The 20,019-nt window shown below is 43.4% G+C and overlaps 1 protein-coding gene across 4 annotated transcripts in view; it reads left to right on the top strand.

The window, feature by feature from the left end:
• The window catches only part of LOC124016484 (polypeptide N-acetylgalactosaminyltransferase 13), a 72,897-nt gene extending 54,637 nt beyond the window's left edge, over positions 1 to 18,260 (top strand). For 3 of the 4 annotated variants that reach the window (XM_046332089.1, XM_046332137.1, XM_046332193.1), the window contains exons 12-13: positions 1,313 to 1,527; positions 16,851 to 16,948. In XM_046332089.1, coding sequence (XP_046188045.1) covers positions 1,313 to 1,498 — 186 coding nt within the window. In that variant the 3' untranslated portion in view covers positions 1,499 to 1,527; positions 16,851 to 16,948. Of the gene's footprint in view, positions 1 to 1,312; positions 1,528 to 16,850 lie in introns of all 4 variants that reach the window. The other variant, XM_046332210.1, reaches the window with a different exon arrangement.
• The last annotated feature ends 1,759 nt before the right edge of the window (positions 18,261 to 20,019 follow it).

Here is a 20,019-nt window from a genome sequence, read left to right on the forward strand (position 1 = left end):
CCTTCTGCCTGCATCTGGACCCGGCTACCTGCCTCCTCCTGTGGTCCTTTGCAATAAACACCTGCTGCGCCCTGCACTTAAACCCAGCTCTCTGTCTCCCCTCATGTTCATTACAATTAGCCATGGCAAAATGCGTAGAATTGCAGAACATTTGCTTTAAAACTGCAACATTTTCTCTCAGCTCCATTGCAGAATATGTCGAATCGCATAAAATGTTCTTTGAAACTGGAACATTCTCTCTCAGCTTAATAGCAAAATGTGTAGAACTGCAGGGAATTGGCATTAAACAAAATATATCTATGGGAGCCTCTAAAATGTCCTCTACAATTCAGCCACGCAAACGCCCGATTGCGCCCCCTGCTACCTGCTCCAGTATGGTGTCACCTGTCATTGATTAAGATCTCTCATGTCACTGTCAACTTTGAAAAGCCCCCAGGCTCATCTATTCCTGTACACACCCTGGGAGAGATCCAGGTATTACACTTTGTGCTTTAGTTAAATATGTAATATGAAAACATGAATAATTCATGCGTTAGGAAATGTCCCTGACGTATACGGCAGTGGGGTTTCAATGCCTCTGTCAACGGCATGATTATTTTTAGGAACAGTGTGACAGACGATACTACTGATCCCAGCCGTACCATTAACATTTCATATGGTCATCATTTTCAGCATCTGAGAGACAGAGAGAAATACCTGACTTTTACATCATCTCCATATTCCAGGTGGTCAGAGCCTGGGCTTGAAGTGGACTGAAATAGCTGTCGGTAGTCATTTTGGGTACCCATTTATATTTAGGTGCGGGTACTTTGCAATATTTTTCAGCCAATTTTCTTCAAGAGGTACTGGTACTCAAGCAGTAACAAATTTGAGTTGCCGGTACTCAGTATCAGTGTGTAACAGTCCAATTCAAGCACTGGTCAGAGCCATCTCTCTCGTCACCTCCTATTCTCAATCCCTCCCTGCTCTTCCTTTCATAGGACTGTAGAATATCAGTGCTGATATAGAATATCAGTGCCACCATCCCACCAAGTCCCATCCACTTTTATCAAACTATGAAATCTGATTGAAGATTTTCTGATTGTAGGCAAAGGTGGTTCCATTCTGAGCAACACTCCAACATAGTCCATTTACCCTTTAGATGGCTTGTGTGGCATTGTGTTTTTTTGGAATATAAGTCTACAGTACTGTTGGTGATCTTGTTGTTGGGCCTGTCTGGCCTGAGTCTGGCTCTGTCCTAGCGTTTCTCACTCACCACTCCCATCTCCTCATGTCCATGCATGACATCCTCCATCCGGATGTCCATCCACAGAAGCACACGTTCCTCCACATCATCACCCAGTCGTGTCTGACCATCAGCAGGCTGGACGATGACAGCTGGCGCACAACGGTGGAGTACTGTAATAATAGCCCCCTGCAAGCCTGGGTCCTGAGGAACTTCACCCGGCTGGAGGTGTTTAGGAAGCTGTACTACAGCCCCACTGATTACTTTCTGTAGGGGCTGTCTTCCTGCATGGGCCACCACAGGTCAGTAACTTACTGTACAACCAGACCTTGTGGAGGTCCTAGTGTGCAGTAGTGTAGTGTTCTTGTGTGTAGTGTTCTAATGTGTTGTAGTCTAGTGAGTAGTATGTCATCTAGTGTGTAGTGTTCTAGTGTGTAGTATGTCATATAGTGTGTAGTGTTCTAGTGTGTAGTATGTCATATAGTGTGTAGTGTTCTAGTGTGTAGTGTGTGTAGTATTCTAATGTGTAGTAGTCTAGTGAGTAGTATGTCATATAGTGTGTAGTGTTCTAGTGTGTAGTATGTCATATAGTGTGTAGTAGTCTAATGTGTAGTATGTCATATAGTGTGTAGTGTTCTAGTGTGTAGTGTGTGTAGTATTCTAATGTGTAGTAGTCTAGTGAGTAGTATGAGATATCGGAGGAAGGGTTTATTGTAATGGAATTCCAGCCTTTGAAATTAGCCCGTCCTGCTTTATCTCTGCTCACCAGCAACCAATGGTGTAGTTGGCGAGTGTGCAATCGTCTAGTGTGTACCGTCTAGCCTGCAGAGCTGGAGTTGTATGACTGTGGCTGAATATGCGTTCAACTTTGCTTTAGTAAGTAGCTCCTTTACCTCACGGTATGTTTGTGTTCGTTTCCTTTACCTCCGCTTTGAGATGTTTTTGGAGCTGCAGCTTGTTGCGATGCTGGACTTTTCCAACGTTAGTAAAAGTCTGCCACGCAAAGAAGTTTCAGTAGCGATTACCAGTGGCCTTTTGATGTGAATGCATAACGACAGGAACACAGAGGCACGCCGGGCAATAATAAACGTCCCTCGACAGCTTTAGATGGTGCTGTAAACATGACGCTATCTGCAAGAAATGTATCCATCCTTCCTCCTTCACCAAATTTGATCTCATTTTACATTTATTTTCATACATCAATATTTTATTTTAGATGCGAAAATTCACTGGAGGCCCTCATTGGATGAGAGCTGAGGAGGCGAGGTGGTTTTATGTTTAGCTGATTATCTATGCGATGGGCAAATTGAAATGGGCTCGCCTTTGTTTACAAGCTCTTTTGAAGTGATCCCTCATTGTGAGCTGTGCTTTCATGGCTCTGGCCTTGGGAAAGTGAGGGCTGCATTTTGAACACACTCCTATGGCCTCATAACAGCTGTGTTCAGCACACAGCGTGTTCTCAGTGTCTGAGGATTGAATTTTAATCACCACTCATTTCCATTTTACCTATATACATCTACTGAATTGATTCTGGATGCTCGCTGCAAGAAGCTACCGGCTTCTGTTTGATATATGAACAGTATTTCTATTTGTCATTCCCTTCACTTTAGCCAGTTACCTCTTTACAGTACCTCTGTAATTCATTGGAGTTTATTTGTCTGTTAAGCAGTTGACGTTTGCCTGGTAAAGAACATATGCATTGCTGTGTGCTCTCCTTTTCGGAATACTGTTGGTTAAATTGGGTGAGTTGCGCTCAGGGTTATTGTTCTTTGTAAACCTGACGGTGCTAGAGCAGCCTGCTGTCAGATGGCCTCATTCCCTGTTCTGTTCCTACCGTAGTCTCTGTCCTTGAGATTAACACTGCACGACGCTCTCTGAACAGACAATATTGGGACCACACTTAGACAGTGGGTGTGTCCCAAATGGCATGCTATTCCCTTTATAGTGCATCACTTTTTTACCAAAGCCCTATGGGCCCTGATCAACAGTTGAGCACTATAAAGGCAATAGGGTGCCATTTGGGATACACACTTGGTCAATCCGTACTGAACAGCCACACTATCTAACAGCCGTGGCTCCCTCCAATGGCAGAATGCCAAGAAACACATTTCTATTGAATCTGTTGGTACTGTGTAGTTTTTTTGTTACACGCCAGACTCGGTTTTTAAGCGTTGTTAGTGTCAGCACAAACACACATTTAAAAGGGATCCTGCATCTGTCAGCATGTCAGGTTGCCGCCGACTCTTTGAGACATAGAGGATAAATGTTCCTCACCCTGTGCCGGCTCTTGGAGACCATCTTCATTTAATTAGCAGGTCTCAGCTGTGCACACACACGGCACAGAGCTCATGAGCCACACTCTGGGACTGCAACAGCTGTAATGGGAGTTTTTACTGCCACTGAGGAGCAATGAAATAATTATGAGCAGAGAGGACACGTCCCTCACATGTCTAATATTTTCATTAAATATGGATTGGTTTTCCTACTCTCTTATATTTTCTTCCTGCTGTCTTTTCTGCACTGAAGTATGGCGGGATCTTTCAGGGATGGCAAAAATAGCATCTCCATTATTGCCCCAGACATGTTCTTATGATTAATAAATAAGCTTTAGTGTAGTGGAGGTTCATAGGCCTATTTACAGGTACAGGACTATAATGGCAGATACTACAATTTTGGCTTGTTAGTGTAATACTATTTGGACAGCTATAGTTTTGAGGACATAAATACATTAATTTGTTTTATACATTTTAAAAGCAGAACGTTGTATTTTTTTTAAACCTTGGCACGAAAACCTAGGTGGTTGGTTTTACTGTAATGCTCAGGTCATCTCCCCTCCAGTGAAGTAATGGTGAGAGCGAGAGAGAGAGAGAGAGAGAGAGAGAGAGAGAGAGAGAGAGAGAGAGAGAGAGAGATGCTCTGTGTGATGCCTTTAAAAATTATTGATACCCCCTTGAATTATTCCACTTGTTTTGTGTTGCAGCCTGAATTCAAAATTGATTAAATATATTTTTTTCTCTCACCCATCTACACACAATACCCCATAATGACAAAGTGAAAACAGACATTTTTGAAAATGTATTGAAAATGAAATACAGAAGTAACCATTGACATAAGTACTCACACCCCTGAGTCAATACATGTTAGAATCACCTTGGGCAGTGATTACAGCTGTGGGTCTTTCTGGATAAGGGACTGTACGTTATTTATAATGAGGGATACTGTACCTGGAGAAAATCATACCTCTCTGAAATTAAAATGGGTGACCCTCCCTTCAGTACAATACATTTTTACCAACCTTCCCTGAACATTTGGAAAAAAACAAGTAACCTTCCCCTATACCCAAAATAATAATTAAAACATAAAGTGGATAGCAGAGAAAATTCCTACCCTTTACCCTTACTCCAAGGCAGTGGACATTTTAGCATGTGAATCTTGGTGGGGATGAATTTCAGCAAAGCCACTACACAACACTAAACAATACATTAATTGCACTTTCACGGTGACAAAAGGTGCCCATAAACTGTTAGGGCCGACATAAAGCTGTCCCAACAGCAGTTCCAACATCTTACCACTGCTACACCTGGCTATCAGCGGAGCCTTGTCTGGCAGTGAAACAGTTAATTCAACCTCATTTCCTGCCTTTAAAATAAACATACCTGATATGGCTGACTTGCTTAAACAAATGTAGTTTCTATTGACAATTGAGATGTACAAACTATGGCATAAGGGGACGATAAGAGGCCATCCAAAATTTTGATTAAGACATTAATGAGGGAGCGACGGCGGACATAGTCAATGTAACTATTTGTTAAGAACTTTTGAAATGAACAGCGACAGAATTCAGAACATGGACACTTCTTACAGTGTTCTCCATGTACACCAAGTCACAAACGTTGGGTAAATAAAGGGGGAATATAAGCTGACAATGAAAGCTCTTACATAAATCGATGATTACATTTCTAAAACAGGTTATAGGCTACATGTGTACAACCAAGTCAGAACAGTCAGAGCAGTAGTCAGAACTGTAGGCGAAATAGACCAAATTATTAGGGTGAGGCATATGGTTTACTAACAGCTTACTACACAACATACACTTAGTATTATTTTCTTAGCTACAGTATACATATCTCCCTGGCATATTACATCATTTATGCAGCAGCATACAATACATTTTTGGACTCACCTTGTTGTGATGTGCTCACTTGAACACGAAGGTGGTCCTTCGTGGGCAAATGTTGTCATCAAAGTCTGGCATTCTCTGGATTTATGGTACTTTCAAGACAACTGGGAACTGAAAAAACAAGGTCTAATCATGATGATGTCATTGATCTTCAGATTGTAGCTCTAGAAAGTGGCCCTAGTTCCTGATATACAATTCCGAGTTGGATGATATTTGATTAATATCTTTTATTCTATATTTATATTTTATATTCTTCAAATAGTCCCTATCTCCTTAGTTACCATACTCTGCTTCCACTGATGTCAAAACTCGGTCCTCCAGAAAGTGGAGAGCATTAGCAACACTTATGTAGTTCTTCGTGATATCTTTAAAAACTCTGGCCTTTTGTTTTATCTTATTGTCCTGCTGAAATGTGAATTTGTCTCCCAGTGTCTGTTGGAAAGCAGACTGAACCAGGTTTTCCTCTAGGATTTTGCCTGCACGGTTGCCATACCAGGCAGATTTTGCCTGCACTTAGCTCTATTCCATTTGATTTTCTTTACTCCCTAGTACTTATCGATGACAAGCATACCCATAACATAATGCAGACACCACCATTTTCCCTAAACATAATGCCTTTTGCATTCAGGACATATCAAATAAATCAAATCAAATTTAATTTGTCACGTGCCGAATACAACAAGTGTAAACCTTACCGTGAAATGCTTACTTACAAGCCCTTAAGCAACAATGCAATGTGAAGAAAATAAGAGTAAAATAAACTAAAGTAAAACAAATAAAATAACAGTAACAAGGCTATATACCAGTCTATGTACCAGTACCGAGTCAATGTGCGGAGGTACAGGTTAGTCAAGGTAATAGAGGTGATATGTACATGTAGGTAGTGGTAAATTGACTATGCATAGATAATAAACAGCGATAGCAGCAGTGTAAAAAAAAAACTAAAGGGGGGTCAATGCAAATAGTCCGGGTAGCCATTTGATTAATTGTTCTGCAGTCTTATGGCTTGGGGGTAGAAGCTGTTAAGGACCCTTTTGGAACTAGACTTGGCACTCCGGTACTGCTTGCCGTGCGGTAGCAGAGAAAACAGCCTATGACTGGGGTGGCTGGAGTCTTAAAAAAAAAAGTGGGCCTTCCTCTGACACGCCTAGTATAGAGGTCCTGGATGGAAGGAAACTTGGCCCCAGTGATGTACTGGGCCAGATGGCCAGTATCCTCTGTAGCACCTTATGGTCGGATGCCGAACGGTTGCCATACCAGGCAGTGATGCAACCGGTCATGATGCTCTCGTTGGTGCAGCTGTATAACTTTTTTAGGATCTGGGGACCCAAGCCAAATCTTCTCAGTCTCCTGAGGGGGAGTAGACATTGTTGTGCCCTGTTCACGACTGTCTTGGTGTGTTTGAACCATGACAGTTTGTCGGTGATGTGGACACCAAGGAACTTGAAGCTCTCGACTTGCTACATTGCATCCCAATCGATGTGAATGGGGGTGTCTTCAGTTGTCCTTTTCCTGTAGTCCACGATCAGCTCCTTTGTCTTGCTCACATTGAAGGAGAGATTGTTGAATTATAGGCTGTCTCATCATTGTTGGTGATCAGGCCTACCACCGTTGTGTCGTCAGCAAACTTAATGATGGTCGTGCTTGGCCACACAGTCGTGGGTGAACAGGGAGTACAGGAGGGGACTAAGCACGCACCTTTGAGGGGCCCCCGTGTTGAGGATCAACGTGGCAGATGTGTTGTTGCCAACCCTTACCACCTGAGGGCGGCCTGTCAGGAAGTCCAAGATCCAGTTGCAGAGGGAGGTGTTTAGTCCCAGGGTCCTTAGCTTATTGAGCTTTGTGGGCGCTACGGTGTTAAACACTGAGCTGTAGTCAATGAACACATAGGTTTTCATTTTGTCAAGGTGGGAAAGGGCAGTGTGGAGTACAATTGAGATTGCATCATCTGTGGATCTGTTGGGGCAGTATGCGAATTAGTGACTAGGGTTTCCGTGATGATGATGTTGATGTGAGCCATGACCAGCCTTTCAAAGCACTTCATGGCTACAGATGTGAGTGCTATGGGACAGTAGTAATTTAAGGCAGGTTATCTTGGCGTTCTTGGGCACAGGGACATGTAGGTATTACAGACTCGGCCAGGGAGAGGTTGAAAATGTCAGTGAAGACACTTGCCAGTTGGCCCACTCATGCTCTGAGTACACATCCCGGTAATCCATCTGGCTCCGCCACCTTGTGAATGTTGACCTGTTTAAAGGTCTTGCTCACATCGGCTGCGGAGAGTGTGATCACAGAGTCATCCGGAACAGCTGGTGCTTTTCCTGTTAGATGGTTTGTCTGAGGGCATAGAGAAATTTCATAAAAGCGTCCAGATTAGTGTCCCACTCCCACCTGTATTCTACAGCTTCTGGTTGGGATATGTATGTACAGTACCTGTGGAGACGACGTCATCGATGCACATATTGATGAAGCCAGTGACTGATGTTGTATACTCCTCAATGCCATTGGATGAATCACAGTCTGTGCTAGCAAAACAGTCCTTTAGCGTAGCATTCGTCTCATTTGACCACTTCAGTATTGAGCGAGTCACTGGTACTTCCTGCGTTAGTTTTTGCTTGTGAGCAGGAATCAGGAGGATAGAATTATGGTCAGATTTGCCAAATGCAGGGCGAAGGAGAGTTTTGTATGTGTGTCTGTGTGTGAAGTAAAGGTGTTTTTTCTTCTTCTGGTGGCACATGTGACATGCTGGTAGAAATGAGGTAAAAACAGATTTAAGTTTGCCTGTGTCGTGACGTGACTTTGATTAATGTGATGATTTTTATTTATCGAATGAACCAACTATATTTAATTGTTACTTGATTAAATTAATCATGTAACAATTAACTCAGTAGGAAGTTGGGGCACCACAAAATAAGTTGTTTAATGAGTTATCATCTCCCGAATTAAACTCGAGGATATTTATAAGATATGTCGACAGCAGTCATTCAGTCGTTCAGACTGCTGTCGTTCTTGAATCCGCAAGAACCCCATCCTTTTCTCATTATTCAGTTCTACACAAATGTATTTAAGGATTTATTTACTAACTAACTTAATAATAACACAGAATACACATACAAACTTACATGAGGCAAATGTCCCTAGTGGACTGACAAGATATGACGGCTTATTATACAGAGATGGAAAAGGGGATGGGGAAAATAGAGAGATAGGGAAAAAGGGACATTTATCGTACAGTTGGAAACTACGGTCACAGTAACCATAGACCTTACACACAAGCCACCGCTCATTTGGGTAAGAAATGCAATGTATTTACGTGTAGATGTCTTTGTTCGTCGTCTCTCTGTTGAAACCAATCAATCCTTCTTTGGGGATTGGCTCGATAGGTGTAAGGCTTTGGTTGACCACCAGAGGTCACAATGTCTTTCTTCTTAGTGGTCCGGTCTCCAATGATGATGATTGTAGTAGGATAGTCATTTAGATTCACTTTTCTCGATATCTGGCGTAAGACAGCTAATCAGATGTACCATTGATTGTCTGAGGTGAGCTTTTCGCCTCTTTTCTGCCTCGGGTAGATAGTCAAGTTTCTAGATCACTTTACATGCACAGCTGTGTGTAAAGTGAATTTATCTTCTACACCTCGTGTTGAATTTGAGTTTCCAACAATTTCAACGTGTAGCCACAGCTGCACGCTTTCTGATCTGGTTTCAAGCATTTGTAACGTTTAGCTCACACTTCACGTTTGCTGGTCTGATATGTTAATTCTTAGCGAGTCCTTTTAAGCACTCTGGTCAAAAAGGACGGTTCCATCACACTGACACACTCTTCTGACCTCATTCGGGGCGTGGCTTGGTTAATGTGCAAGACACATGAAAACTATGATCTCGTTAGAAAAATAAAATCACATTCCTATCTTAATTAAAAACAGTTTCATTGTTCTTCATATTTCCTACACAACGTAAAGGATGTAAACCTGACATACAGTGTGAAAGCTCTTCAAGTTACAGTATTTTTGTTATACAGTTTTTAATGACATCACAAAATGAACAACAATATGACATGATTATTCTTTAGATCCCCACTGACAATTCCTAACATTCCTATCTTAGAAATATTGTTCCAATATTCACTTTTTGAGCGGGTAACAGTCTCTCTAGACAAAGGCATTCCTTTGGTTGATACTGAAGAGCAGGCAAGAGTTCTCTGCTGCATAAGATTTACGATTGGCATGAGGTGTCATAAAACCGTCCCAGCCCCCCTCTCCTCTTCTGTGGGATAGAGATGGGCATGGCTATCTGTCAGCCATTTGCCAAGCTGATCTGAGGCCTTGGATCCTCAACCAGGAGAGTCATGACACCTGCATTGAAGTCCCTGGCCACTAGGAGCACCGCTTCTGGATGAGCATTTTCTTGTTTGCTTATGGCCGTATACAGCTCGTTGAGTGCAGTTTAAGTTCATAAAGTTAACTTCTATGACACATTTTTTGCAGTTTTACTTTAGTGCCTTATTGCGAACAGGATGCATGTTTTTGAATATTTTATTCTGTACAAGCTTCCTTCTTTTCACTCTGTCATTTAGGTTAGTATTGTGGAGTGACTACAATGTTGTTGTTCCATCCTCAGTTCTCTTATCACAGCCATTAAACTGTGTAACTGTTTTAAAGTCACCATTGGCCTCATGGTTAAATCTCTGAGTGTTTTCCTTCCTCTCTGGCAACTGAGTATGGAAGAATGCCTGTATCTTTGAAGTGACTGGGTATATTGATACATCTTCCAAAGTGTAATTAATAACTTCACCGTGCTAAAAGGGATATTTAATGTCTGCCTTTTCTATTTGTTCTACCCTACTAATAGGTGCCCTACTTTGCTAGGCATTGGAAAAACTCCCTGGTCTTTGTGGTTGAATCTGTGTTTGAAATTCACTGCTAGACTGAGGGACCTTACAGATAAATTTAGGTGTGGGGTACAGAAATTAGGTAGCCATTCAAAACTCATGTTACGCTATTGTTGCACACAGAGTGAGTCCATGCAACTTATTATGTGACTTGTTAAGCACATTTTACATTTGAGCTTATTTAGGCTTGCCATAAAAAAGGGGTTGAATACTTATTGACTCAAGACATTTCAGCTTTTTAGTAAACATTTCTAAAAACATAATTCCACTTTGACATTATGGGTATTGTGTGTAAGCCAGTGACATTTAATCCATTTAAAATTCAGTCTGTAACACAACAAAATGTTGGGAAAGGGGTGTGAATACTTTTCAAAGGCATTGTAGGTAGAGTAAATGCGGGACCCTTCTGTGTATTGTTGCATTGAAGGAAGCACATGCTCAAATATGCACAATCACATACAAACCATCTTGGTTTGTGCTACCCATTCAAAAAAATAAAGGCTGTATATGGATCTGAAAATGTCCTATACAGCTTCAGGACAAACTTACCTCAAAGCAGTGGCGATGTATTCATGGGTGCCAAGGGAAGACCGGCTTCCCCAAAAAAAGTAATTTTAAAAAATTGGGCTTTCTCTGTCTTTCATTTTAAAAATTCAATTCACAAGAGGCTGTATGTATCTCATTGGAGAAAGCATTCGAACGAACGAAACAGCGCCCCTCTGTCTCAGTATGTGTAGAGTGTCTATCTGATGCTGTGTGGTCAGAAAGTGTATGACATTGTTGCCGCCCGTAGCATTGAATGCAAGGGAAACCAGCGAGCATTTGGCCTCACTTGATAAAAATATATAAAATAATAGCCAATCAGCATTGAGCTAAACTACGTGAGCTCAGCTGTGTGTGGTCCTGGCGCACCAAAAAAAAGTGTCAAGGGAAGCCAGTTTGGATTTGGTTTAAGACCAATCACATCACAAGCCAAACATCCTTATTGACAGAAAAAATTGAATTGTTGTGTTGTTGTCCTCATCCCTTTCCTAAATTAACCACCGTTGGAGATAGGAACTTGTGGTTTTACGTAATCCTTTGTAAGCCTTTACGTAAGCCTTAAATCCATACATTGTGCCCCTGGCCTGAGAAGATGGAAGTTCAACATGTAGCTAGATGTAGTAGGCTAATGTTAACTAGCTGGCCTGGCGTATCGTTGACCATGAAAAGAAGTTAGGCCAGCGAGCAAGTATTTTAGCCTGGTAGCTTAGGACAACAAAAACTAAAAGTGTGTACTGTATGACAGAGTCATAGACCGTTTAGGCAACATGAAAGAGGAGGATGGCATTACCGTTGCTCTGTAAGTAGGGTGAGTCAACATGTTTTTTCTACTTGCATGCACTCACAACACACACTCACACTCACACACAAATCAGTACCATGGACAGCCACATCATATTTAGCTTATGTTGATTGGACTGAATAGTTTTTGGTATATTTTAGTTGTCACTGAATTAGACTAAGCAGAGGTGATTAGATGTTGAAATGTTGAAGTTAAAAAGGTGCTGCAGTAGTGGAGGCAGCTCCTGTTTTCTTTACGACTTGCCGTGACTCTAACTCAATAGCTGTTTAGTAGTCTGAAAATGTCGGAAACGTTAACTTGCTTGACCATGCTGTAGGTCATGTAACTGTTTGTTACATGCAATATTTTTGGGGGGTGGACTTCCCCAGATAAATGTTGCTCTCCGGTTTTTTAATGAAACAAATGTGTATTATTAGAATTTATTCTGCCACTGCGTCGTCTTATTGTCTCGGCTTTAGGCCTATATATCACAGTGTTTAAGGTATAGGAACTAACAGATTATTGTAACGGCGTTCTTGGTTTGTCGAAAGAGAGTCGGACCGAAATGCAGCGTGGTGGTTACTCATGTCTTTAATAAATGAATCGCGATACATGAAATAACTAATACAAATACAAAACAACAAACGGAATGTGAAAACTTTTTACAGCCTATCTGGTCAACACTACACAGAGACAGGAACAATCACCCACGAAATACACAGTGAAACCCCGGCTACCTAAATACGGTTCCCCATCAGAGACAACAAGAATCACCTGACTCTGATTGAGAACCGCCTCAGGCAGCCAAGCCTATACTAGACACACCCCTAATCAACCACAATCCCAATGCCTACAAAAACCCCAATACGACAATACAATAAACCCATGTCACACCCTGGCCTGAACAAATAATTAAAGAAAACACAAAATACTAAGACCAAGGCGTGACAGAACCTCCCCCCCCCCTAAGGTGCGGACTCCCGGACGCACCTCAAAACCACAGGGAGGGTCCGGGTGGGCGTCTGTCCATGGTGGCGGTTCCGGCTCGGGACGTGGACCCCACTCCATTAATGTCATAGTTCCTCCCCTTTGCGTCCTGGGATAATCCACCCTCGCCGCCGACCATGGCCTAATAGTACTCACCCAGAACCCCACTGAACTGAGGAGCAGCTCGTGACTGAGGGGCAGCTCGGGACTGAGGGGAAGCCCAGCACTGAGAGGAAGCCCAGTACTGAGATGAAGCTCAGGCAGGTAGTAGGCTCCAGTAGATCCTGGCTGGCTGGCGGATCTGGAAGATTCTGGTTGACTGGCAGATCTGGAAGAGACTGGTTGACTGGCAGATCTGGAAGAATCTGGTTGACTGGCAGATCTAGAAGATCATGGCTGACTGGCGGATCTAGCTGCTCCATGCAGACTGGCAGCTCCTTGCAGACTGGCAGCTCCTTGTAGACTGGCAGCTCCTTGCAGACTGACAGCTCTGACAGCTCCTTGCAGACTGACAGCTCCTTGCAGACTGGCAGCTCTTTGCAGATTGACAGCTCTGGCTGTTTCATGCAGACTGACAGCTCTGGCTGCTTCATGCAGACTGACGGTTCTGGCTGCTTCATACAGACTGACGGTTCTGGCTGCTTCATACAGACTGACAGCTCTGACTGCTCCATGCAGGCTGGCAGCTCTGACTGCGTTGAACAGACAGGAGACTCCGGTAGCGCAGGAGAGGAGAAAGGCTCCGACAGCGCTGAACAGGCGGGATACTCCGACAGCGCTGTAGAGTAGGAAGGCTCTGATAGCGCTGAACAGGCGGGAGACTCCGACAGCACAGGAGAGGCGAGGCGCACTGTAGGCCTGATGCGTGGTGCCGGCACTGGTGATACTGGATCGAGGACACGCACAGGAAGCCTGGTGCGGGGAGCTGCTACCGGAGGACTGGTGTGTGGAGGTGGCTCTGGATAGACCGGACCATGTAGGCGCACTGGAGCTCTTGAGCACCGAGCCTGCCCAACCTTACCTGGCTCGATGCCCACTCTAGCCCGGCCAATACGAAGGGCTGGTATGAACCGCACCGGGCTATGCACCCGCACTGGAAACACCGTGCGCTCCATAGCATAACACGGTGTCTGCCCGGTCTCTAGCCCCCCGGTAAGCACAGGGAGTTTGCGCAGGTCTCCTACCTGGCATAGTCATACTCCCTGTAAGCCCCCTCCAATAATTTTTTGGGGCTGACTCTCAGGCTTCCATCCGCGTCGCCGTGCTGCCTCCTCATACCAGCGCCTCTCCGCTTTTCCGCCTCTAGTTCTTCCTTGGGACGGCGATATTCTCCAGGCTGAGCCCAGGGTCCTTTTCCGTCTATCTCCTCCCAAGTCCAGAAGTCTTTTGATCGCTGCTCCTCACGATTAACAGGGAGCTGGCTCAGGTCTGACTCCTGACTCTGCCACTCTCTCCCTGAGCCCTCCCCCAATACATTTTTGGGGGTGACTTTCGGGTTTCTTTCTGCGCCGCTGTGTCTTTCTCTTCGACTCCATTCTCCTATAGCCCTCTTCGCACCGCTCCAGCGAATCCCAGGCGGGCTCCTGCACTCTCTCTGGGTCGACCGCCCACCTGTCTATTTCTTCCCACGTAGTATACTCCATACCTCTGCTGTCCATAACGTCCTCCCTTCGCTGCTCCTGCTGCCTGTTACCACGCCACTCGGTCCGTGTGTGGTGGGTGATTCTGTAACGCCGTTCTTTGTTTGTCGAAAGAGAGTCGGACTGAAATGCAGCGTGGTGGTTACTCATGTCTTTAATAAATGAATCGCGATACATGAAATAACTTATACAAATACAAAACAACAAACGGAACGTGAAAACTAATTACAGCCTATCTGGTGAACACTACACAGAGGTAGGAACAATCACCCACGAAATACACAGTGAAACCCCGGCTACCTAAATACGGTTCCCCATCAGAGACAACAAGAATCACCTGACTCTGATTGAGAACCGCCTCAGGCAGCCAAGCCTATACTAGACACACCCCTAATCAACCACAATCCCAATGCCTGCAAAAACCCCAATACGACAATACAATAAACCCATGTCACACCCTGGCCTGAACAAATAATTAAAGAAAACACAAAATACTAAGACCAAGGCGTGACAATTATAGAGCAAACAACGCAGTTATCACAACACACAGGTTTTAATATGGCTTTTTTTTCTGGATTGGCTTCCCTGGTGATTTTACTCACGCACCGCTACTGCCTCAAAGTCAAAGACAATCATTGCTGCAAAGTCTACATATGAACCATTTTATATCGTTGAATCAGTGTGTTCTTAGTCATGTGTTGTATTCATTTATTGATTATTACTAAAACCTCATATTACTAATGATTTTTCATTTAACTTGGCGGTAACAATGCTTATGCCTCTCAGTTACACTGCAGGAAAGTGTATTAATTAATTAATTAGATTTTATAAAGCCCTTTTTACATCAGAAGTTGTTGCGCAGTGCTTTACAGTAACCCAGCCTAGACCCCAACGTGCAAAGCAGAGGTGAGAGCACAATGGCCAGGAAACACTGCCTTGGAAGGAAAACTCATTGCATTTAATCAAACCCTTAAGCAATAGGAATGGGGAATAAGGATTCTAGCATTCTGTCAACCTATAATACAAAATCAATCCTCATTGGTCTCAAGGTGTCACTTGTATTTAGTGTGTACCAGTCACACATTGTTTTGGAAAACACCTCCTGGGATGTGTGAATGATGTGCCAAAAGAGAATAAAATAGTCTGTCTTCCTATTAAAAGTTTAGCTATTGATGCCAAACACTCTATTACCTTAAAGTTGCGAGCTCATCTGATTGCTATTCTACTGTACGGTACACAAGGAGGGACAGATTGCAGTTTGAGCATTCTCTACTGTACTTCTACAATGGCTCTGCACGACGACTGGTGTCCCAACGTACACAGAGCTGTATCACATGAACACACACACACACACACACACACACACACACACACACACACACACACACACACACACACACACACACACACACACACACACACACACACACACACACACACACACACACACACACACACACACACACACACACACACACACACACACACACACACACACACACACACCTGCAGCACCTGACACCGTTCAAGTCGGTCTGATTCCCAACCATTTCCTCCCATCTCCTCTCAGTAGCCTACCTATTGATTTTCAAATCAATGGCCCCTCTCACAGAATCTGTCCGTGTGAAATTGAGTATGTGAGAAGAACAAGAGAATCAGCCTCATATACTACGGGCTTACAGGCCAGAACACAAGGTGTAAATCGGGGGGAATCCCTCTCTGTTACCAATAGGTCATCTCATGAGAGAAATTGGCCTGAATTTAATTGAAATGGTGATAACAAGAAGAAAGCACAACACACAATGAGATGGGGGGAAATCTGTTCTGACGGGTTACACTACTGGTTGGGCTATCGCCCCCCTTCCCCTCACAGACCTACATACTTTGATGTCGTTTTACAATGTATGTCATGGCTCTTGGAAAGAGAATTGCATTTTCCGTCCTTAAGAAGTAAAATGCGGCCATAACGGTAAGAATTGGACTCTGCCGTCTGCACTCTGTATGGTCATTATGACGAGTAACGACCGCCAACGGAGGTATAAACTGGCTAAGTACATTACCTCTGAGAGAGAGAGTGGCCATAAGTGGTTAATTAAGAGCTTTTATGTCTTCTCTCCTTTCCATTCGTTTTGGGGCTTAGGTATCAACGTGGGGAATACAGGCATCGTTGTGACGGCACTCAAAAGATTGATTTCTACCAAACGAATCCTCCTGAGGTGAAAGTCCTTGGGTACATTCAGGAGCATCTGTTTTTTTTAATCACAACATTTATTTTGAAAGGTTTGACACTTATTTGGCCGAACACAAGTCTGCAACATTTCAATACCCAGTGATGACGTTTCTGTAAATGAAGTGTAATCCACATGGGTGGACAACATCCATTTTAAAATATGTTGAAGTGGCGCTCATCTGTAATCAAATCTACCCAGAAACCATCTCTCTGGCTGCAGGTGGAGCAGGGGCCAGAATCTCGGCTCACTTTTTGCAGTGCCCATGTGTTTAGTGCGTAATGCTCATTCACCCATGTGTTTGTGTGTGTGTGTGTGTTTGTTTGTTTGTTTCGTTTGTGTGTGTGCCTGTTTCTGCCTGCGCCTCTCTCCCCAGCGGCTGACCTTGCTGCATGTCAACAGTAACCAATGTCTGGACATGCCTACTGAGGAGGACAAGATGGTGCCCACCCTGAGAGACTGCACAGGCAGCCGCTCCCAGCAGTGGCTCCTCCGCAACATGACACTGACGCTCTGATCTGACCCAGGAGTAGGACCTCCACATTCACTCACCACCACACCGGCCAGACTCGCCCCCACCTAAACTGGCCACGACCTCACCTCGCTCCACCAGGTGTCTTTTGTCATGCACATGTTCCTGCCTCCTTCAGCACTCGCGGGTGGGGAAGAAGCAGGCAGGCAGCAGCCTGTAGTATTTTATTATGGGGCTTCTGAGGCTCTGCGAGGGCTTTATCTGAGATGCTGCTCCTCCCATTCAGTCAATATTACACAGTGGTTGCCTAAAGGTTGACCGGCACACTCTCAGCCAGAGCTCTCTGTATGGTTGAATCCTCTGGGCGCGTCTGTAGTGACGGTGACTAACACTTTTACATGTGGAGGAAGCTGGAATCAGTGATACTGTATATGTCCGATGGCTCTCAGGGCTGGTCATGTGTGAGGTCAGAGTTCAGACTTTAGTACAGCAGAAGCACCAATAGCAGGATAGCATTTCCTAGACAGAGCGTTGTAGTATGCGTCTGTGGGGCCTCATAGACAATCTACTCTGGCTCTGTACATAAGTGTTTTGTTTAAAGTGCAACCCTGCAAGGTCGATTATTCTGTTCTGTGATATTGGACACCCCCAATTCATATTTATGTCAGAACCACCTGTAAATCTGAGGATGAAGGGTCTAAGGGTAAGGGTTGTTGTCAGTGCCATGCACAGATCTTTCAGGGAGCAGGTGCTCAAAATGAACAAAGCCCCCCACCCAACCCCCTCTCACCCCAAATATAAGACTTTCATAATTCAGATCTCAAAATTAATAACAAACATTTTTGAGCATAGGCCTATTAATTTCAGCAACACACTCACCCATCACAAATTGTAAGCGAGCTAGTTAGCTACAGTGCCTCCGAAAGACATGATTGACATCGGGAAAAGAGGGATGTTGATGATTGATGTAAATCTGCTAGTTAGCTACCTCAATTATTTTTTTTAACAAATTGTGATTTATCTTCAATGCTCTTAAATAATAACTACATAATATAGATAATCTAACTCGTGATGTACACTAGTGTACAAAATATTAGGAACACCTTACTTATATTGAGTTGCACACATTTTCACTCAATTCTTCAGGGCTTGGACTCTACAAGGTGCCGAAAGTGTTCCACACAGATGCTGGCCCATTTTGACTCCAATGCTTCCCACAGTTGTGTCAAGTTGACAGGATGTCCTTTGGGTGGTGGACCATTCCTGATACTCACAGGAAACTGTTGAGCGTGAAAAATCCAGCGACGTTGCAGTTCTTGACACACTCAAACCGGTGCGCCTGGTACCTACTATCATATCATGTTCAAAGGCACTTAAATATTTTGTCTTGCCCATTCACCCTCTGAATGGCACACATAACACCATCCATGTCTCAATTGATCTCAAGGATTAAAAATCCTTCTTTAACTTGTCTCCTTCCCTTCATCTACACTCATTGAAGTGGATGTAACAAGTGACGTCGATAAGGGATCATAGCTTTCATCTGGATTCACCTAGTCAGTCTGTCGTGGAAAGAGCAGGTGTTCCTAATATTTTATACACTCAGTGTATTGCTGGCTGGCTGGTGGTTTGTGTGTATATTTTAGTATATGGTGGTTAGCCAGATTCTATACTACCTGTGTTCAGTAATTAATTTGTCAATCTTGAGGTGCCGGAGCAAAAAGTGAGTGCGAGAGAGAGGGGTGAACAGTGGAGCTCTGAAGTACCGGAACTCATGAGAATAAAATAAAAAATTCACCTTTATAATAAAGCATTGCGGAAGTCAAGAGGGGACATATTAATCAAAATAAAGAATTCCCTTCTATGTCGCGATCACAACTTACTTATCTCACGATCAATATATAACAAAAGTTGATTTGTCGAGATCACGAGATAATCGGAAGTACCACGAATCACCCATTCATTTGTTTAGCCGCACAATCAGTGGCGCCCCCAGAAATTGTTCATAGGGGTGTGTGTGTGGCCGGTTGGGGCCACTGAAAATCTTGGGGTGGCACACCAAATCCAAAAGCCGTAACTGAATTTCAGGTAATTCTATTATGCTGTTGTAGTATATAGGCTAGTTGGAAACTATGTCAATATTAGAGTTAAGGAATCGCATACTGATATACTTTGGTTTCTTATTTCACAGTTAAATGTTACTATTTATCTGATGTGCGTAGACTAATACCAGTACAGTTAACATTTTAAGTTCCACAACAATCCTGTTTTAATGTGTTATGTATCTGTATATACATGTGCTAGGCGATTGTTCTTCAAATGGGCTAGTTGCCCTTTTTCTTAGAAAGACAAATATACAGCTTTAATTTGAAATCAGTACATTGATTGCAAGGAGCAAAACATTTACTGGGAACAAGCCTACTCAAGTTTAAAAACGCCACACAGACGCCTACAATTATTTTCAATACAGATTTATTTGGCTGTTGCTGTGTCTTCTTATAAACAAAAATATGAAATATGTCCAAAAATGAAAAACAAAACAAAAAACATAATTATGGACAACAATATACATTTTACTATAGCCTACTCACAACCTATTCATATCCCTGCTTTATTAGGCTACATTATTTTCAATACAGATTTATTTGCCTGTTGCTGTGTCTTTTGGCAAACACATCCACAAAATCCTCAAGATTTATGGCCCTCGCCCTTCTTGACTCTACACCACCAAATTGCTCAATCTCTCGTCACTCGTTGTATTTCTCAAGACGGTCTTGGAAAACTGTGCTCACTTGCTACAGTGCTCACAATGCAAGTGTTATTTTGCAGTTTAAACATCTTGTGGAACACCTCTCTATATGGCTCAAGGAAGACTGTGAGCTCTTTTAAACGGGTTGGTGTTTCCAAGCCACTAGTTTGCTTCCTATCAAGAATTCGCTTAAGCTGAGGCATCTCATATTCCAGATCCTCAGTGCTGCCGTTGTATTGTGAGGCAAATGGAAACACTACATTTTTCTCACAAAATGTGTGACTGCAGAGATTCAAGGCTTGCATTCCTTGCATGATGACGCAA

Source organism: Oncorhynchus gorbuscha, linkage group LG01, assembly GCF_021184085.1.
Source record: "Oncorhynchus gorbuscha isolate QuinsamMale2020 ecotype Even-year linkage group LG01, OgorEven_v1.0, whole genome shotgun sequence".
Taxonomy (NCBI): Eukaryota; Metazoa; Chordata; class Actinopteri; order Salmoniformes; family Salmonidae; genus Oncorhynchus; species Oncorhynchus gorbuscha.